The sequence below is a fragment of the Myodes glareolus genome, chromosome 15 (assembly GCF_982192425.1).
Source record: "Myodes glareolus chromosome 15, mMyoGla1.1, whole genome shotgun sequence".
In the NCBI taxonomy this organism is placed as follows: Eukaryota; Metazoa; Chordata; class Mammalia; order Rodentia; family Cricetidae; genus Myodes; species Myodes glareolus.
The window spans coordinates 39,491,916-39,514,107 of record NC_142040.1 but is presented as its reverse complement, the minus strand read 5'-3'; the positions used below and the strand labels follow the sequence as shown (position 1 = coordinate 39,514,107).

Here is a 22,192-nt window from a genome sequence, read left to right as displayed (position 1 = left end):
TGAAGTAAAAGCTATGCTAAGCTCTCATCATAACTCTACCAGCAATAGGGAAGGACATCCTAAAGGCTGTAAAATAGGACTAACTTTGGCAAGGACAAAATGATATATTGTAAATTAATCAATTTAACTTCTAGGCAGCTTTTCTTTTGCCTATTTTGGCTCATATGATGCGGGATGGAATAACTGCTAGTCGCTTTAAAGAACTACAGGAACCAGAGTGTATTATTGTAGCTCCAACTCGAGAACTGATTAACCAAATTTATTTGGAAGCCAGAAAATTTTCTTTTGGGTAAGTACATCTGGAATGCTACTCTTAAAATAGTTCTTAGAGAGTTTCTCAATTATTTGTGAACTCAGTAATAATATACTCATGTAATTTTTGGTATAATTAAGTGAAGCACATTTTCTTATAATCTTGTTTATAGAATCCTTTTTATTTTTAGAAGAAGTAAAATTAGATAACATGTAAAAATAAGAAAATATTACAAATACTGATACTCAGTAGCTTGTCTTTTCTGATCTTAAGGATTGAATCAAGCACCTAGCACATGCTAGGCAAGTACTCTGTCACTAAGCTACACCCTTTTTAAATTTTGAAATGGGAGTTTACTAAGTTACCAAGTTTAGTCTGAAATTGAAACTTTCCCTGTTTCCCAAGTAGCCAGGTTATAGGTATCTGCCACCAAACTTGGCTTTTTTGATAGTTATTAAGAATTAATATAATAAAGGATATAAAGTTTGCTCAACATAGAAAATTGGTAAATATCTAAGAGTTCTACAATGAAAGCTTTAATATACTGAAAACTGTCAAGAGAGTGGCAGAACATTTACAAAATGGCTGAATTACCTAAAAAAGATAGACATTTTAATATGTTATTTATGCATTTATTTATGAATATTTATTGTGTGTGTTGTGGAGGTTAGAGGACAGCTTGGAAATGTCTATTCTCTCTCCTTTTCACCATGGGATTCCAGGGATAAAGTCAGATATTCCAACTTGAAAGCAAATGACTTTTTCTACTGAGCCATCTCGCTGACCCTTCAGGTAGTTTATAGTATATGTTTAAAAATAAATTTGGATGGGGCTGGAGAGATGACTCGGAGTAAGAGCACTTATTACTCTTGCAGAAGACATTTGGCTCTCAGCCACAGAGTGCCTCACAACTACCTGTAATTCCAGCTCTAGGGGATCTTTCTTCTGACCTCTGCTGGCACTGCACATATGTAGACCATAGATAACTCAAGCAAATACACATGCATTTCTGTATATACTCTTTTAAAAACTTTAAAGAGGCTTACAAAATGAACTTTGAATGTCCCTGGTAATTACTTACTTTTAGATTTACATTGTGGAAAATTTCTTTTGTACAATCAAATTAGATTTTAATGACTTTAGGTTGGTTTGTGTATATATACATTTTATTTTCAGGAATTTGATTTCTTTGGATTGTTGTAAGTAAAAGCATAATGAATGTCTTGCTGTGTAAAGATTTTATGGGAACTGGAGAAAGATGACGTAGTTGATGAAAGTGCTTTTTGTATGAGCATGAGGATCTTAGTTCAGATTCCTAGTTCTCATGTAAAAGGTGGGTGCAGCAGTGTGCATCTGTTGGTGCCAATGCTGGAGGATGGGCTTGAGACAGCTGACTCCCAGGAGCTTGTTGGCTGCCAGTCTAGCTGAACTGGTGAACTTTGGGGTCAGTGAGAGATCTGTCTCAAAAAATAAGGTACGAGGAGTCTGACTAAGGGAAATACCTGACTTTGACTTCTGGCTTCTGAACACACACACAGGCATGCTTGTACATGTGTGCGCATACACATACACATGGAGGGGCAGAGGGGGTAATTTTTATGGTTTTTAATTTTTGTCAAGTGATATGAAGGTTTGCTTTTTGCTCAAACTGGCTTTGAACTAGCTGAAATGATTATCCTGCCTCAGACCTCAAGCTTCTGAGTAACTAGGACTATGGATGTGTACCTCTCTATTCAGGTTATTTATTCTCTTTTAAATATCTGTGGAGTGGCTTTTGTTATCAATTTTAATTTTAACAAGAATTTATTTTAACGCTCACACTAACGTACATTTTTATCAGTCATATATGAGTTCAGTTTCACTTTACCCTTATAGACATTTGGTATTCTGTTATCTCTTGATGCCTGACAAATTACTATAAGATCTAGATAGTTAGTGTCATGCCACCTACTACAGAGCTACAGTACTGAAAATAGCCTGGTATTGGCATAAAAACAGACAGGAAAACCAATAGAACTGAATCAAAGACCCAGATATCAATCCACACACCTACGAACACCTGATTTTTGACAAAGAAGCAAAAAATATAAATTGGAGAAAAGAAAGCATATTCAACAAATGGTACTTGCATAACTGGATATCAACATGTAGAAGAATGAAAATAGACCTATATCTATCGCCATGCACAAAACTCAAGTCCAAATGGATCAAAGACTTTAACATAAAGCCATCCACACTGAACCTGTTGAAGAGAAAGTGGGAAGTACACTTGAACGCATTGACACAGGAGACCATTTTCTAAATATTACACTAGTAGCACAGATACTGAAAAAAACACTTAATAAATGAGACCACCTGAAACTAAAAAGCTTCTGTAAAGCAAAGGACACGGTCAGCAAGACAAAATGGCAGCCTACAGAATAGGAAAAGATTTTCACCAACCCTGCATCAGAGGGCTGATCGCCAAAATATACAAAGAACTCAAGAAATTGATCATCAAGAGAACAAATAATCAAATAAAAAATAGGGTACAGATCTAAACAGAACTCTCAATAGATGAATCTAAAATGGCCAAAAGACTTAAGGAAATTCTCAACACCCTTAGCCATCAGAGAAATACAACTCTCTGAGATTCCATCTTACACCTGTAAGAATGGCCAAGATCAAAAACACAGATGACAGCTTATGCTGGAGAGGATGTGGGGTAAAGGGAACACTCCTGCATTGCTGGTGGGAGTGCAAACTGATACAACCTTTTTGGAAATCAGTATGCTGATTTTTGATTTCTCAGAAAATTAGGAAACAATCTACCTCAAGAACCAGCAATACCACCTTTGGGTATACCCAAAGGATGCTCAATTGTACCACAAGAACATGTACTCAACTATGTTCATAGCAACATTATTTGTCATAGCCAGAACCTGGAAACAGCCTAAATGCCCCTTGACCGAAGAATGGGTAAGGAAAATGTGGTACATTTATATAATGGAGTACTACACAACAGAAAAAAAAATGACATCTTGAAATTTGCAGGCAAATAGTTGGACCTAGAAAACATCATATTGAATGAGGTAACCCAGACCCAGAAAGACAAATATCATATGTACTCACTCATAAGTGGCTTTTATACATAAAGAAAAACCAGCCTACCATTCACAATCCCAGAGAACCTAGATAACGTAAAGGACCTTAAGAGAGACATCGATGGATCTAATCTACATGGGAAGTAGAAAAAGAAAAGATCTCCTGAGTAAATTGGGAGCATGGGGACCATGGGAGAGGGTAGAAGGGGAGGAGAGAGAAGAGGGTGGGAGCAGAGAAAAGCTCAATAAAATCAATAAAAAAAAACTGTAACAGGTAAGAACTGGGCAGAAGTTTCACTGTGTGTTTCTAGCATGTTGTCTCTTAGGGGATACCAACTGAGTTTGTAGTGCTTCAGTGAGCTGGTTGTGCTGCTCGTAGAGATGCTTAGCTCTTGTTAGGAAATGGCAGGTGATTTACTCTAGATTAAGTTCTCAGTGAAAGAGCACATAGGAGGCTGCAGTGGTTTTATAAAATGGCAGTCTCAGAAATCATGCACTATAGTCTATTACATTGTAGGAAATATATCATTAACTAGTCCATTATCAGAACTGGTTATATAATTACGCTATAACAGTCTGGAGCTCGAGAAGGTCCTGCCCTTGAACACACTGCCCAACTATACTGACCCTAAACAACAAGAAGATATACGAGATAAGAATGGTTCATTTTCTGAATTAAGTCTCCTCAAAAGATTTCTGTGGCCTGCATCTGTGATCTTGCTGCTGCAGAGACCTTATTGAAGTCCACCACCCATGCTGCCACTTGAAACCACGTGGAAGTCGATGACCCATGCTGCTGGCTACTATGGGCCAGGAAGCTTCTAATGCCGAGGAATCGATGACCGCAGAGTCATAACTAAGAATGACAGACACTGAAGGTTTCTCTGATAACCACCTTCCCAAAGGAAACAGTCCAGACTCGAAGCTATAAAAGAGAATCCTTAAAAACTGATAAAGATGCTGAAGTGTAGCTCTCCTCAGTTGATTGCTTCTGGTGGGTGGGGGCGGGTGGAGGGCTTGATTAAGGGGTGAGTCACTGGGAGTTTGATTGTGCTCCAGTGAGTATGGCAACACAAGTTGGACTTGGTATGTTTTTTTAAGGGGTGAAGTAGAATACAAAGGTGGAAGGGTGGACCTGGGAAGAATGGGAAGCAAGTGTGATGGGGTGTATTAATTTCACAAATAATTAATAAAAATACTATGTTGGGGGAAAAATGGAACATTGATGGGTTTTCCAGTGTTTAACATAAGTATCTTCTGTTTTACATTTTCATATCATCAAATAGAACTACTTTTTGAGTGTTTGCTTTTTCATGAATTATCCATCTGTTAGCTATAGTTTATCCCCTGAGATTTAGTGTTTTTAGTGCTCCTTTTATGTAACCACTAGCCTTTATTTTCGTAAATTTAAAATGATTTTTAAAATCTCTTTAATGTCAAACTTTATAGCCCATTTGCAAAAATTAGGTGTAAATTGCTTAGATTAGGGTTTGTTTCTTGCTAATCCTTAGTGTATTATATTGGTATCTGATTTTAAATCGAATAAAAGAAGAGAAACATTTTTCAAAAACAAAAAGTAAACTTGATAAATTTAGATAATATCTGTACCCAAAGATGAATATTTGTATTTGGATGTTTATTATCACATCACTGTAATAAAATACTGAAAAATACTTAAATGTCCTGCAGTAGAGGTTTGGTTACATTGCAGTAAAATGTATGATAATTGCTGGAAACATCACAGACTTTGGTTTAGGCCATAGAGGAATCAAGTAGGTACTGGCTAGGAAGCTTCCTTTCTGCTGGCAGCTTGCATAGTACTTTAGAGTGCTGCTGTATGGGTGCTAAGGGAGAACTCACCATGGGTGTTTGTGTTTTGTGAGTGAGTGATTGAAGAGGAAAGAGAATGCTGGTGTTTCTCATTGTTTGTTAACAGCCATTTAATCAGACAGATTGCAAAATAGTCCTTTCTGATGTGTTTTATTTGCCTTTTGACATTATAAACTTTCCTTTCTCGATGAAATTTAATATATTTTAGATAGTTGAATGTTTTTTTCCTTTATCGGTTTTATTTCATAAAGTATTAGAAACAAATGTACAATTTCCAAATAACTGGAAAATGACGTTTCTCTTATCTATAGGACTTGTGTAAGAGCTGTTGTCATATATGGGGGAACCCAGTTTGGGCATTCAGTCCGACAGATAGTACAAGGCTGTAACATACTATGTGCTACACCAGGGAGGCTGATGGATATCATAGGTAAAGAAAAGGTAAGCCTCAGGAAGGTAACAACATGTTATAGTGATGGGTGTGTTATAGGAAAGGAAAGGAATATGAAAGGTGTATTTCCCAGAGCACTGTTTATGTTTCTGATTATACTAGGTCCTGTGAATTCATTTTCATAATTGTCAAGATAATTCCAACAGGGCATAGTATTTTCTATTTTATACTTGGGAAAACAGTCGGATTAATAATTTATTTAAAATCCCTTAGTTATCTCTAGTAAATGATAGCATTAGGGCCAGAACCTGTATCTGTTTCCAGTATTATTTTATTATATGGAAGAAACTATGAATACTTTTATATAGTCCATACATGTTTTGGTGAAGTAGTTTTTTTCCTAAGACACATTTTTGGGGCATCAATAATTTGTTTTCTGTTAAAGCATGTGAATAGTAGTAGGGTGAACTGTTTATTTTCAGATCTTTTAAGAAGAGATTTTAGGGCTAGATACTCATTTGGGAATCTCATACCCAGTTATTACATCACTTAATACTTTAAGTTCATGTTAATGAACTGTAATTAGTTATTTTGTGTTCTCTAAAGGAGGTGCTTAAAACACATTAGAAAAACCCATATCTTAAACTATTTTTGTGGTAGTATCAAAGACTCTTGTAGTTCAAGGACAGCCAGAGCTACACAGTGAGACCTTGTCTCAAGTTAATATGTTTTCAGTATTTCATGTTGTCAGATTTTATTTTTTTACATTAAATATTTTGATTTTGCCATATAATACAGTATGGATCCTTGATGTCCAGTATAAGTAACTATTGGCTATATGTTGCAACTTATGTTTTAAAATAATAAAATTATTTCACAGTTATTCATATTTCAAAGTACATATGGATAGCACCTAATAGGTTAGACATTGGAGATAATATTCAGTTAATTGTAGAAGTTATAGGATAAAATATTGCTATAGATACTTTAAATTCTTTTAAACTTAATTTATGAAATATTTATATATATATCAGTAAAAGTTTATATCAGACTGGGCAGTGGTTGTGCATGCCTTTAATTCCAGCACTTGGGAGGCAGAGGCAGGCAGATCTTTCTCTCTGGGTTTGGGTGCAGCGTTGTCTACACAGTGAGTTCCAGGGTAGGCAGGGCTACACAGAAAACTGTATTGAAAAAAAAAGTTTAGATCAGATATATTAGTATTAACTAATATCTGTGATGAGCCTAATAGTTACCATTGTATGCCTTGATTTTCCTTGTACTGGTAAGGATTCTGTTTCTGTGATAAAACACCATATTCACACCAAACTGGGTAGAAAAGGGTTCAATATCATAGTTATTATTGAAGGAAGTCAGGGCAGCGACTCAAGGAATGGCAGGAAGCTGAAGCAGAGGCCATAGAGGAATGCTGTTTACTGGCTTGCTCCTTATGACTCAGCCTGCTTCCTTATAGCAACCCAGGTCCACCAGACCAGAGATGACCCCATACACTATGAGCTGGGCCTTCCCACTTACATTATTAATTCCAGAAAGTGCCTCACAGGCGTTTTGTCAACTGAGGTTCCCTTCCCAAATGATTCTAGCTTGTGTCAAGTTGATAAAACTAGCCAGCATAGCCCTTAAGAATACTTTAACAGTTGAAATTGTAGAGTGTATTTTAGCTCAATATAAACTAGTGTGCATTTTTTCTTCTTGTCTTTGAAAATATCCTTAAAGATTGGTCTCAAACAAGTCAAGTACTTAGTATTGGATGAAGCTGACCGAATGTTGGATATGGGTTTTGGACCAGAAATGAAGAAGTTAATTTCTTGTCCGGGAATGCCATCCAAAGAACAGCGCCAAACCCTTTTATTCAGTGCAACTTTTCCAGAAGAAATCCAGAGGTGAATATTTTCCTTATTAAAAACAATTAAAGGTGCATATGGTGGTATATGCCTTTAGTCCTAGCAGCAGAAGAGAAACATGAATTTCTGAGTTTGAGACCAGCCGCAGTTACATAGTGAGACTGTGTTTCAAAATTAATTTCTTAATTTAGGGATAGTAAAATGCCTATCATGCGAGTATGAAGACCTGAGTTCAATCTCCAGCACATATGTCTAGATACTGAGCACTGTGAATAATTCAACACCAAACATGAGTATTCAGGATCAGTTTTGTATGCTGACTTCATTTCATTCAGATAAACACCCAGGTGTGATGCTTTTTGAGAACTGTGTACTGTTTTCTACAGTGACTACTGTTTACATCCTAATGAACAGTGGTAGAGGCTCTTTTCTCCCCCCACATTCTTGCCAGTATTTGTTGTTAGTTTTTCTAATTTCCCGATGACTAAAGATATTTCTGTTTTCATACTTCAGATGAAGTGCCTGTTCATTTGCACATATTTTGATTGGACTAGTTGTTCTTTAGGTATTAAGATTTGGGGTTAATTCTGAGTGTTGCTTCCATCAAATGAATGGCTGCAGAGTCTTTTTTCCCATTTGTATGTTATCTCTTTGTTCTGTTGATTGCTCCTTTGCTATGCAGCAGCTCTTTAATACAATTTCAGTCATTTGCCAATTCTTAGGTTTGGGTTATTGAAATCATATTTTGGAAGGTTTTTTTTGTTGCTTGTACCAGTATCTTGGAGAGTTGTTTGCCTTTCTTCTAGTAGTTCCACAGTTTTAGGTCTGTGATTGTGTTGTTAATTTCTGTACGATGTGAGAGATGCATGTCTAATTTCAGTGTTATATATGTGACTCTCCTGTTTCCCAGCACCATTTGTTGAGGCTCTTTTTCCCCCTCAGTGTTTTCTTTTGTTGTTGTTACTCTTATTTTGTTTTAATTTTTAAGGCAGGGTCTCACTATGTACTCCTTGACTTCCCTGGAACTCATTATGTAGACCAAGCCTGGCCTTAAAGGCATAGAGATTATCCTGGTTTTTGCCCACCAAGTGCTGGAATTAAAGGTGTGTGCCACCAAGCCTAGCATTTTCAGTGTGGTGTTGATGCCTTTGTTGAGATTCAGTTGATTGTGAATGTATGTATTCACTTTTGGGTCCTTTATTTCATCCATCTCTGTGTTTGTTTTATTGCTACCATCACAAAGTTTTGTTACAATGTCTTTGTAGTGTTCTTTTGAAATCAGGTATGAAGTCCTCAAATTTCTGTATCAGTTATCTCTTCTATTGCTATGGGGCAGATATACAGGAATGACTTGTTAGAACCCTCTTCACGGTGCTTTCTTGGTGTTAGGTCATCATATGGGAATCTTCATGTACCCTATTCTTTAGTTTGAAGTATCTGCTAAGGTTCAGGCAAGACTAGGTTATAGGTAGAGTTAAGTACAATTTATTTTGACTAGGCTTAGTAGTATATTTCAGTGACAAAGTATGCCATCCACCATGCTCAAAGGTTCAGCACTACATAGAGGCGAGCAAAAAACCAAATACTGACGTAAAACAGAGATGATTAAGTATAAAATGACCACTATGACATCAATAGATGAGAACACAAAACACAGTAGAACAAGCTGAAATGTTAGATATAAATTAATTTTTAAAAAGGAAGAATAATAAAAGATGTCAAAGATAATAAAGAAGCAAAAATAATGTAAAAGGGGGAGGGGAATGAATAATTGAAAGAAAAAGACAAACAGGAAAGCAAAATGCATATCTAAAAGTAAAACATCAGTAACAGAAAGTCTTAGTTAAAAATAAGAATTTCTTCTCTTGCCATCAGGTTGACCATGTGGGCAAGAGTAAACATGACAACTCATGTGGTCGGAACTTTCCTGTTGTGTCTTCTTAGGTTGTGTGGCCCTTTGAAAGAGCAAAAGATTAAGTGATCAGGAAGAATAATTGTTGAAATTCCTCCCAGTTGCCCTGAGTGTCAGTATGAGCTATGCAGAAATAACTCCTCCTCTAATGCTTTGCTCCAGAGTTATTTGACATACCCAGAAGAGGCCTGATGGACGTCCCAGGTGCCTTTTGTGCTGTCCACATGAGGGTCAGAGAGAATCAGCTTAAACTGTGTGTTCTAGATTGAGGTGGAGGGAACTCCCATAAATCCAGCTCCTGTTATTCTGATGCTAATGATATCCCATGGTGAGGGGTCTGTCACTCGGTGTCTTGTCCTTTGCTGCTTTGTAGTCTGCAGTAGAACTCACACTCTCACTCTTACTATTCAGGGTCTGGGCGTCCCTAGGTTTCTTACTGCTCACTGTTGAGCTTGAGTGTTTTCTACAACCACTCACCTTTCTAAAGGGCGATACCTAATTTTTATTCTCTCACAGAAGAGGATAATTGCATGGTGCATTTTCTGACTTACCATCTTATAAATAAATAACCATTTTCTCATTCTGTTCATTCCTGAACCAGGACAGTCTTCATGCCATTGGCTTCCACTCCTACCTCTAACTCCAAGTTATTCTTGTACACATGATTTTTTTATGTAACCAGAGTTTCATACTTAATTTTGGTGAGGTATTTTTTTCTTAGAAATAAGTTATAGTGACTCTTGTTGGGGTCCAAAATTGAACCTACTTTTCCCCTTTATTTCTGTTTTTTCTTATTTGAACTAATGTACCTTACTCTTTTGAAGCCAAACTACTTTGAATCATGGTAATTCCTCCTTTACATTCCTTTAATTTTCGGTCTTTGAAAAATATTCAGATTGACAGTTGTTTAAAAATTACTCAAATATAAGTTTCCTTACTTGCTGTTCCTGTGGATCAAGCCTAAATATTTTAAAGACTTAATACATGAATTTAATTTCATATCTTTTCTGTTGTGGAAGAAACTGTAGAAAGCACTGTACATTTCTTGCAGTTTAATATTCTGTGCAGTAAATGGTAATATTCTAATATTGAATTTAAAAAGTTTAATATAACTTTGTCCTATTTGAGGTTGATACCAATGTATTCATCTTTGTGTTCCCAATACCATGTGTCATGAATGCTTAAGCAAGTGAAGGGGTAACAGATACTAAAGATTTCAATTGCCTTGGAGAAGAGTTAATTTCAACTCTTGAAGAAGGAATATTAAAAAATAACCTTCTGCTGGGTAGTGGTGGCACATGCCTTTAATCCAGCACTTGGGAGGCAGAGGCAGCCTGGTCTACAAGAGCTAGTTCCAGGACAGGCTCCAAACCTACAGAGAAACACTGTAAAAAACAAAAACAAACAAACAAACAAAAAAACAAAAAAAAACCTTCTGAAAACATATGTATACAAGTACCATCAAATGGACTGATTAGGTTGTAATTAAGAATGAATATGCATTATGTAACAATGATTAAAAAGAGGCCATAAATCTGAAAGGGAGCAAGGGTGGGGGTACTACATGGCAGGATTTGAGGGAGGAAAAAGAAAGGGGAAATGATGTAATTATAATTTCAAAAAAATTAAAAAAATATAATTGGAAGAAACTGGAAACTAAGAAAAAAAGTTGTGTTTTTATGACAAGAGAATAAAGGAGCAAGACAAAACAGTAACTTCCCTAGATTTTGGGTATGCTGAGTCTGAGTCATTTTGTTACATTCAAGGAAACAACTAGAAAACATTGGACTGCTACCTTACCTACACAAGAAGGTAGCATTTACCAAAGACTTGTACTCTCCCTTCTTAACCCTAAAAGCTCAGCTACCTTAATTAGCAGTGTTCCCACAGGGTTGTGTTTGTGGGTGATATAAAGCATGACTTTCAGCTGCATTCACATAGTAAATTACTGTGTGTCAACTTTTGGGGCGACCTTACACAGCCTAGTTTTGCATGGCCCTTAGGTCTCATTTTTCTATATGTATTGTGACATGAAAAACATTGACCTGTAATCTGGTTTACTTATAACCATTTATTTAAAGAAGAGTAACTTAACAAGTGATAGTTCAGAAAACAAATCTGAGAAATAGCAAGTATTCATAAAAAATGAGATTAGAATCGAATTTCTGCTTTAGGTTTATATTTCAATCCTTCCTTCTTCCTCCTCCCTCCCTCCCTCCCTCTCTTGAGACAGAGTCTCATATAGCCCAGATTGGCCTCAAGCTCACTGTATAGCTAGGGATGATCTTGAATTTCTAGAGATCATCTTGGCTCTACCTCCTGGGTGCTGAGATTGCAGGCACACACCACTACAACCTGGTGTATACGTGGTGCTGCTAATTTTGAGCTAAGTTTACATAATTAAGTGAAATCTTTCATGAGACTGATTTATTTAGGTTTTTAAAAGTACTGTATTTTTCCTCTTAATAAGGTTAAGTATTATATAAACATGTATCAAATAAGATAAAATTATTCCTTAATGACTAAGTTATGTACATGTAACTTTGGGCTTTGGACATGCTAAGGAGCACTCTACCAGTTGAGCTCTATCCCATGTCCCCTACAGTTCACTGAAACTTCCTGAGTTCATAGTTTGACACAGATGTTTTTGTTACTAATTGTGTATTTTAAAAGTCTTAACATTTTATCCTGGTCTTTGAGAATAATACTTGGGTAGCATAAGTTACCATCTTACCATTGTTTGTGTTGCTGTGAATTACATTCACAGGACTGAAACACCATGAGCACAAATGGACAAGGATAAGCTAAGGAGTAATATTTTCTCTTTTAAGGTTGGCTGGGGAGTTTTTAAAGTCAAATTATTTGTTTGTTGCTGTTGGACAAGTGGGAGGAGCTTGCAGAGATGTTCAGCAGACCATTCTTCAAATTGGCCAGTATTCAAAAAGAGAAAAACTTGTTGAGATCCTACGAAACATAGGTACCTTATTTTAATATAATTATTTTGTTATTATAATTATTTTGAGTTTTAAAATATTATTTTTTAAAATCACCATTTTGTATAATAATTTTAATAAATATTTTTCTGTAAATATTTTATAGATGACTATGACTTAGTTTGTGTTATAAATTATATAAAAGTATTCCTTTATGTCATATAAGTTGAATATAGACGATATTTGAGACTTAGTTTACCAGTACTTGGATAAAAAGTATTTCAACAGAAGTGTGTACATATATAAATATATTTTTTAGAAAACTAGAAAGGTTTAAAGGTAACAAATGTTTTTAGCACTGTTATTATGTTGAAAGCTAATTGTTCAGTCTGGGACCCCAGCTTTCATGAAGCTCAGGCAGGTGGTATGTGAGTTCAAGTGGCCTAATAGCAAGACCCAGTTTTCAAAGAAAAAAAAATGTGAACTCTTGCTGATTTTGTGTTTCTGGTTCCTCATTTCTTGCCCACTAAAGAGTCTTCTCATATTCATGAAGTTAAAAGTGTTTTAGGGCTGGAGGGGACTTGAGAATCAAATTCTGTCCTTCATAATACCCATGAGAAAAAAATTTCTGTCTTCCTCCAAGTTATTTTTGTTCTTAAATTTTGTTTTGTGTTTGCTTGAAGTAGCTTTGTTATGAGACTAAAAATAACTGGCATGATCATCTTGTAGTCTGTATACTTTCCCTCTACCCTTATTCTCCTAGTTTAGTGATTCTGGTTCAGCTGAAATGTCAGTTTTGAGACAGCAGAATGAGAAGTCAGTTGTAATAGTGAGCAATGTTTTTTAAATAGTTATTTACACGTGTGCGTGTGTACATGTATGTACACAACATGCGATGGAGAATATATGAAGGTCAGAAAACTTGTTGCAGGAATTGGTTCTCTCCTTCCACAGTATTCCAAATCAGACTCAAGCTCTCAGACTCAGTGCCAAACACCTTGACTGGGCTGTCCTGTAGTCCCTGAGAGATGGTATGCTCCCTAGCACTGTCTACTGTTTTAGGTTACTTGAAGTTTTTTAGAATGATTTTCACTATAGTATACTTATAAATATTGTTGGATAATGACTCAGTGTAGTTTAATGAAGAGTTACAGGTACATAACTTAATCATGAAGGAATAATTTTATCTTATTTGATACATGTTTATATAATATTTAACCTTATTAAGAGGAAAAATACAGTACTTTTAAAAACCTAAATAAATCAGTCTCATGAAAGATTTCACTTAATTATGTAAACTTAGCTCAGAATGTTCACAATTAACCCAGTTGGGCACTAACTCAGTGATTTCACAATGATAAAGCCCTTTCTGAATTATAAATGCATACAGAGCTTATAGCTTCAGTTTTGCTACTTCAGTTGCAGGCTAAGAGTTAACATAGAAGTACAGATTTTAGCTATCTGGGTGCATGGCTCATTTGGTAAAGTGCCCTTGCCCGCTCCACATTATTTTTTGAGGCAGGGTCTCACTGAACCTGGAGCTTACTTAACCTCTTTGCCTAGACTGACTGGCCAGGGATCCCAAGTGGTCATCCTACTGTCTTCATCTCCCCTGTGCTGAGATACAGGTTTGTAGTGTTGTGCCTAGTGTTTTACATGGATGCTGGGGATCTGAACTCAGCTTACATCATGCCTGCATGACTGGTACTTTACCAACTGAGTCATCTTCCCATCCCAAAACAGGTTTTTAAAATCGCAGCCTTGTTTTATTAGTTAATGGTAATTTTATTCTTCCAGTTGCTTAGATTCAAAAGTAATTTCTTATTTCTTTCCATAATTATACTTCTGATATTATAGCAGAATCTTCTTGATTCTTCCATCATATGTGTCTGGGTATAGTGGTGCATACTTAATCTCAGCACTCGGGTGGCTGAGACAGGAGGATTGAGGGGTTGAGGCCAGCCAGGGTATGTAGTAAGTAAGTTCTTGTCTTAACCAGACACGCATGCGTCTGTATGCATGCATATATTCCTTTAACTACTAAGTTAAAGGTCACAGCACATCTCTGTTCAAAACGTGATGTCCTCCATTACTTTTTTGACATTTCCTGTCTTTCCCTTGTTTGCTGTCCTCCAACCATGCTTTGCTCATTATTCTACTTCAAATATCCAGGCACAGTTCCGCCTCAATGCTTTTGTACTTGTTGTTACCTCTGCTCAGAATACCCAGGGCACAATGGAACCTGTTACCTGTTTTTCTTTTTAGGACTAATTATTAATGTATGTGAGTGTTTTGCCTGCATATATTTATATGTACTATGTACACGTCTTGATGTTTGTTGAGGTCGTAAGAGGGCTTTCGATCTCCTGGAACTGCATTAGGGGTGATTGTAATCTACCATGTGTGTGCTGGGAACAGGCCAGCATATGCCTTTACTCACTGAACCATCCTCCAGCCCCTCTTTTTTATTTTTTTGTTGTTTGTATCATGAGAAAGTCAGTGTTTCAGAACCTTTATACTTTCTTTCACCTCTGTTTTATAATATTCTTTCTCTGAGAATCTGCATAGTTCACTATCAGTAGTTCTATCCTTGCTCAGATACCATCTGTTCTATTTGAAGCTGTGGGTTTGAACAAGATTGGTCCCCATAGACTCATACATTTGAAGTATTAGTCACCAGGGAGTGACATTATTTGAGAAGAAGTAGAAAGTCATTTCTTGTTGGAAGAAATGTATCCCTGGGGGCTGGGATTTGGGGTTTTAAAAGCTAGCTCCAGGCCCAGCCTCTCTTTGCCTGCCAATCGGGATGTAGCTCTCATCTCCTGCTCCAATGCTAAGTGTGGCCATGACCCTGGCATTATAATGAACTAATCCTCAGCGACACATTGTAAGCAAACCCTAAATTAAATCTTCTTCTATTATAAGTATTGCCTTGGTCATGGTGTCTCTTCACAGCAACTAGAACAAAAGTAAACTCTAAATCTTACTCTTTTTGCTGTTGGTTTTAGGACTTAATATGTATTACATATGTGCCCACAATCATAGCAGGAGCTTTATTTTTTTCCCAATATCTAGAATGGTGACAGCCAGCCACTAAATAGTTGTCATAAAGTGAGCTGACAAGGGAGGTAGGGAAGAGTGATCATTAGCAGCAAAGATTCTTTCTTCTACTAAGGCTATAACTCTCTTACCATCTCTCTTTTTCAGCATTTTGTGGAGTTACCCCTGTATAGAATAATCTATGTCAGTTAAATACTTTAATCTTGCAAGTAAATACTTTTTAATGAGTTAAGCCTCAGGAAAAGGCCAACCTTTAACTTTGTATTCTGTTCTGGAAATGAAGGGTTTGAAATTAGAGATGGCATTGGCACATAGATGGTAGAGTTTAGCTGCCCAGGGTCAGATGTCATTAGTGTAAATGCCTTCACCCCTCTGGGCATAATGAAAGAGTGAATTATTTGTGGAAGTAACAGACATTTATAGAGTACAAAATGGAAAAGCAAAAGTGACCAAGACAAACTTGAAATTATTAAGAGATGGCAGGCAGTTATTTGTATTTGCTTAAGAAGACACACTTACCTTTTTTTAAGTCCCTCTAATAGAAACACAGTTGTCTCTTTCTTTGGCAAACATTTATCAAGGAAACACTAACTCTTTCTGTACTCTAGCAGTACAGGGTGGCTGAGACACAGTTTCTTGCTCTAATCTGCCTTTTTAAATTTTGTAGTTTGGATATTAATAATTTTGTGGTTTTATAGGTGATGAAAGAACTATGGTTTTTGTTGACACCAAGAAAAAAGCAGATTTCATTGCAACTTTTCTTTGTCAAGAAAAAATATCAACTACAAGTATTCATGGGTGAGTACATTATTCTTCATTTTTTGAAATTGTATTATTTTAGTATTCTTGTGTATGTATCAATACTTTTTGGAATTGGGTCTCTTCTTATGTCTGAGTTTCAAAGATAGAATTCAATTTATTAGGCTTGGAGAAAAGCATCTTTACTGGCTAATTCCGTGGCCCTTTAATCTTTGTTTTTATAGGAACTAAGTAGTAGGTACAGGCAAACTAAAAGTCTGCCTTAAACTCTTCATGAATGGGAACTTATCAAGAGTGGTCCATTGGTCTCTGGCTCTTAAATGTAAATGTTTCTTATGCTTAATCTAATATCTGACCTTTTTTTTTTGAAGGTGGAATGATTAAAAAAATACATTAACACAGCTTTATTGATACTTTATTAGAAGATCTAAAATAATTTTTGAATGTGTAGAATTCTAGAGTTGTACTTTAAGAATATTTTTTAAGCAATAATTCTAACCAAGTAGATAATATATATATATACTCTTTTGCTAAGACTAGAAATTACTTTTTGGTTACTGGGATTTATATTCTGGTCCTTTTAGCTGTCTTCTACTCCATCTGCTAATGGGGTGGCTGTGAGGATAAATTGGTGGCTGGGATGTGTTATTATAGTACTTGGTGCATGCATAGTGGGCATTAATATTATGTGCTGTCATTTTTACTTTTTGAAATAATGCTGCTTGATGAACTTAAATAACTTCCTCGAAAGTGTCTCTAATCCAAAATTCTTTTTTAAAAGTGATCGGGAACAGAGAGAGAGAGAGCAAGCTCTTGGAGATTTTCGATGTGGAAAGTGCCCCGTTCTTGTTGCTACTTCAGTAGCTGCCAGAGGGCTTGATATTGAAAATGTTCAACATGTTATCAATTTTGATCTTCCTTCTACCATTGATGAATATGTTCATCGAATTGGACGTACTGGGCGTTGTGGAAATACTGGCAGAGCAATTTCTTTTTTCGACACAGAATCTGATAATCATTTAGCACAGCCTCTAGTTAAAGTACTATCAGATGTAAGTCTTAACAATTTAACTTTAAATATTTAAAATGGAGTTGTTGTTTGTTGTTTTGCAATTTTTTAGATTTCATGTTGCATAAGAATTTTTTATTTTCTCAAGGCTCAACAAGATGTTCCTGCTTGGCTAGAAGAAATTGCCTTTAGTACATATGTACCTCCTGGCTTCAATAATAACACAAGAGGATCTGTGTTTGCATCTGTTGACACTAGGAAGGTTAGTTGAAAAACATTAAGAAATGGATATCTAATTGCTCTTTGAAAATGTGCTTGATTCTATGAGGTAATAGTATTCAGTAATTAAAGCTATCATTTTAATTATGTATGTCATTTATAACATAAGTATGTATGTGTGTGAGGTTTATAGTTGAACACCCCACTTCCTTTTTGCTGGTATTTGTTGGGATCTTCTAAACTTTCTAAAGAATTCTTTGATTTTGACCATATTATTAAGACAAAATGCAAGAGCTAGGGTGCTATAAGTCTTAATGACATGCCAAGTGGTTTTTTTTTAAATTTTTTTCTTTGCAGTAAATTTTGGTGTAGAGGAGTGTTCTTAATAAACATTTATACTTACTTGAAGTTAATATTAAATTTTTAATATTAAATTTTTCTACTCTCTAAAACTTAGTGACTTGAAAAATCTTTTTCTTGAGTTATTTTGTACAATTTAGACTTTACATATTTGTATGGACCTTTTTTCAAGAGAATCATTTTATAAGAAAGTCATTGCATGCTTGGGATAGTCAGGGTAGAAAGTGAGTCTCTGCTATTAGTCCAGACAATGTAACATTAGGGCTGACATAACTTGTCTCTTTCACTTTCTTTTCTTTTTTCTTTCTTTCTTTTTTTCTTTTCTTTTTTTTTTAATTTAAAGAATTACCAGGGCAAGAACACTTTGAACACAGCGGGGATTTCTTCTTCACAAGCTCCGAATCCAGTGGATGACGAGTCATGGGATTAAAGCAAACAAACATACTTCAAGTCTGATAGTTCTGATGCAGCGAAGAAAGCAGTTTTTATTTTAAAAATTTAACAGAAGTGTAAAACCTGATATTCTTATATCTCCTGTTCTTCTGTTCTTACTCCCAACCCTTAAAATAACCAACTTCATTGACTAGTTATGTGAGATGCTGAAAGTTACAACATTGCAGTTACTGATACAAATGGTATTAACTGGAAATATTAAAGCATTGTAAATGTTTTTATTTCTAGCATATTCTTCAGAAAGTTAAGACATGTTTCATGTCCAAGTGCTAAATCTTAGTATAGTGTTTATGATCCTATAAAACAAGCAATAGGATATGATGTAATTTTGGTTAATTATTGGGTCTAATTTCTACTTGATCCTTTAAAAGAAAGAATAGTGTGGTACAATGTGATAACATGATTTTCATGGAACAGTGGAGACTGAAGCCTTTCAAAGTTATTTGATTTCTAGATCATCAGACATGTCATGAAAATGGTTCAGTTTGCAATGTGAACTCTGTACTTGGTGGTATGACAAATGTTTGCTTTTATAATATACAGATTTTCCTTGAAAATAAAAAATGAAACACATTTCCCCCTAAGTTTTCCAACAGCGTTTTCATTTTTCTTGTGGCATATTACAGTTTCTAGTTCTCATATTTGGAAAATTTGTTTCTTCTGAAATCAATGCAGTAAGCAAATAGTTTTAAACAAATCAAATTTAATGTGTAATTTTCATTAATAATAGGATGTGGTAATGAAAATTAGTCTTAGAATCTAGCCCACTTATCAACAAACACAGTATTTCAGTTTCATCATATTTTTTATTCATGTTTTATAGTTGGTAATGGAAAGAACCTTGTCATTATGTATCTTGAATTTACCTGCCCCATGCCATATTAAAAAATAATCCCATGTAAACTTTCAAAAATGTCATAAAGATATCCAGTACCCTGTGTGCTAATTTAAAGTAGTTCAGATTATAAAATGTAGAATTTTAAAAATCTTTTGAGTTAGGAATTAAGGTTGACTTGAAACTCTTTAAGGACAGAAAACACACAAAAAAGGAATAGATTGTCTAAAGTGTATTGAGCCTGTAGAAAAAGAAAGAAAACTATACACGAAAATATGTCAGTGTATGTTCTTGATGTGTGGATATGTAAGAATACAACACCATATATGGATGGCTCAAATAGGCCACTTCAACTGATGAAAACTTGGAAAAATTTTTCTTATTTATAAACTTACTTCTGGGAAAGACTAAATGAATGATGTTTGCATTATTATTTTTAACGTGTTTTAATGTTTATCTTCTAATAAGTATTTGCAAAGAACATTCATAGTAAATGCTTGTCTCAGTTTATTTTCGTTTACTCAGAATCTTAGTCAAAGCTTTCAAAGTTTGTGATTTTTGCAGCTCAATATCAGAAATCTTAAGCTTCCGTCATTTTGTAAATTGTATATTTTATTAAAAGTAAAATTCAGTCCATTTTTTGTATGTATTGCGTCTCCCCCCCCCCCCCCCCCAGTCTCATGCTCCTTTATGCCTACTGATCAAAGTTCTCTAAGAGAAGGCAGAGGTGATGGTGTGTCTAATATGGGTTAGTTTTTCTTCCTGGGATCCTTCGTATTTTAACTAGGATTGAATAGCTGTCCCAAGACAGCTCAGCTGTTGGATAGCAAGCAGCTGCACATGTCAGGGCTTGGGAGGAATGGAGACATAATTGGGGACAAAAGTGAGGGGTGCTCTTAGCATTGATAAAACCACCCATGGAGCGGAAATATTTTTTCTGATAAGCACTGAAAAGACCTGTGTTGAGAGGGACGATATGGGGTGAGCTTGCAGAACCTCCATTCTCAGGTCCATATTTGAATGGTTTCTGCAGCTAGTGTTCTGTTGCCTCTTACTGAAAGTATATTTCTTTTTTGTTTTATTTTGTTTATTGGTGTATATTTTTCTGCCGAGGATCTATAAGAGCCGGAAAAATTCCAGGTAAATACTGTACCACTAAACTACACACTCAGACCTACCTTGATAAATTTTTATATGCATTCATTGAAAATTGGGGTTTCACATTTAGTGTATAGATAAGCATTGCCCAGGGATTGTATTTAAAACTTAAGCAGTCTGTCCCATAGTAATACCTTTCTCTTCATTCCTTAAAGGTTGATATTGTTCTTTTTATCTGATCATGATAAATATGCTCTCAAGACATACATTGAGAATTGCAACATGACTAGGAAGAGTTAATTTTCTTTCTTGAGCCCTTTAGCGTCTCCCATCCTATACTGAATCACTTTCTTGGTATGTATTTTGTAAAAACGAATTCCATGTTTCCTGGGGCTTTGGCTGTGAGCCTCTAGCCAGGAAAGTCTAGCCCTGGCGCCTGGCAGCTGGCTACCTGTGCTGGAGTCATTGCAGAGCCATAGCTGGTCCTGACAAGCTGCTGTTGTTCTGACTCTGAGAATATAACACTCAGCCACAGCTGGTCCCAAGGCAACCCTGTTCCGGGTCTCCTTCCACTCTGTACCTGGTAGCCCTAGCCTTTTTGGACCAAGAGGCTGGCCAGGTGGGACAGGGGTAGCAAGCCAGAAGGGGTCCTGCAGCCAAGAGCCAAGGGCAGCCATATTCAGGTGAGAATTGCTATGAATCCTATAGTTATGTAGATTATAGACAAAAACCTTATCTAAAATGTCAGGCAATTTATCAACTTTTCAAACACACTAATCTGTTGGAAGAGTTGAGAGCTGCGAATTAAGATATCTGTTGAGATGATGCACAAGAAATAAACCTTGTAAGAGGACATGGAACAACAACAGGCTTTGCCTGTGGAAATAACTAATGTGAATGCTGGCAATTTAAGTGAGCAAATGAGATCCTCACTATGGTAAATTCCTTAGTCCTTTGCATAAGAGATTATTTTGCTATGATGTAGAGAGTGACTATCAAATCATTCAAGCAGGGCACCAGTAAATTATGATTTCTTTAATTGGAGGATTCCATGAAGAATTTTTGTTTCCACAGTTTTTTCTATATTTCCGTGAAATTTCTTTTTAGTGTTCAAGAATGAAACCTTTATCTTTCTGAACATACGCATTTACCTTAAAATCTTGGGCTTTATTTCAACTTGATTTCCATGTAGGAGACTGAAAAAATCAACAGATAGCACAGAACATAGTTTTTGTTTGTTTGGTTTGGTTTTTTGAGACAGGGTTTCTCTGTGTCACTTTGGAGCCTGTCATGAAAACTGAAACTCTCTTTGTAGACCAGGCTGGCCTCAAACTCACAGAGATCATCCTGCCTCTGCCTCCCTTGTGCTGGGATTAAAGGCAAGGGCCACCACAGCCCAGCAGAACATAGTTTTTAACATTAAGAACTTTTAAGAATAATAGAAGATGCCAAACAATGAGGTGAGCATGAGGCTTCATAAGTAGCTAATTGGAGTAATCTTAACATTGACTTCATCATGTGTGTGTGTGTGTGTGTGTGTGTGTGTGTGTGTGTGTGTGTGTGTGTGTCAGTGTCAGAGCACATCCAGTTACCACCTTTGGATCTCAGTTAACTTTTGAAAAAGGAAGATAGTAAATTAAAACACAATCCATGTAATCACAGTAAATTTTTGAGAGGCAGACTTGTGTAAGAATGAAGACTAGCATAGCTGAGTGCTGATACACTTGTGTAATGTTCAGATCTTATTCTGCTATTGTATTAACTGTCTTATCAGTTGACTCTTGAGAAGTCAGAGACCACATTTCCAACTCTATTGTTTGTATTATAAGTGTAAATTGTCCTTGTGCTATCACACAACTTGTTCAGTTGGCTATCTTGGTGTCCTACTACATACCTAATCAATTGTTCATCAATGTTCCATCATTGGCAATTTGTTCATGATAATACAGGAGTTCTAATCTGCTCAGGCTATTCGTTATTGTGTTCTTGCCAGTAAATGTTTTATGTAAACTCTGATACATACTTACAGCTGAGTTATTGGATCGGGTTAGCAGTCATCTGAAAAGGAAAATTTGGTTCTGGTAATTGACTTTAGATTTATAAACAGAATTACCTATGTAATGCCCTAAAGTTAA

At 35.8% G+C, this 22,192-nt stretch overlaps 1 protein-coding gene across 3 annotated transcripts in view; it reads left to right on the top strand.

The window, feature by feature from the left end:
* The window catches only part of Ddx4 (DEAD-box helicase 4), a 55,323-nt gene extending 36,615 nt beyond the window's left edge, over positions 1 to 18,708 (top strand). For all 3 annotated transcript variants that reach the window (XM_087896888.1, XM_048443019.3, XM_087896887.1), the window contains 8 exons: positions 135 to 289; positions 5,478 to 5,607; positions 7,292 to 7,458; positions 12,163 to 12,308; positions 16,023 to 16,122; positions 16,865 to 17,135; positions 17,241 to 17,354; positions 18,015 to 18,708. In XM_087896888.1, coding sequence (XP_087753014.1) covers positions 135 to 289; positions 5,478 to 5,607; positions 7,292 to 7,458; positions 12,163 to 12,308; positions 16,023 to 16,122; positions 16,865 to 17,135; positions 17,241 to 17,354; positions 18,015 to 18,101 — 1,170 coding nt within the window. In that variant the 3' untranslated portion in view covers positions 18,102 to 18,708. The remainder of the gene's footprint in view (positions 1 to 134; positions 290 to 5,477; positions 5,608 to 7,291; positions 7,459 to 12,162; positions 12,309 to 16,022; positions 16,123 to 16,864; positions 17,136 to 17,240; positions 17,355 to 18,014) is intronic.
* Positions 18,709 to 22,192: the final 3,484 nt, after the last annotated feature.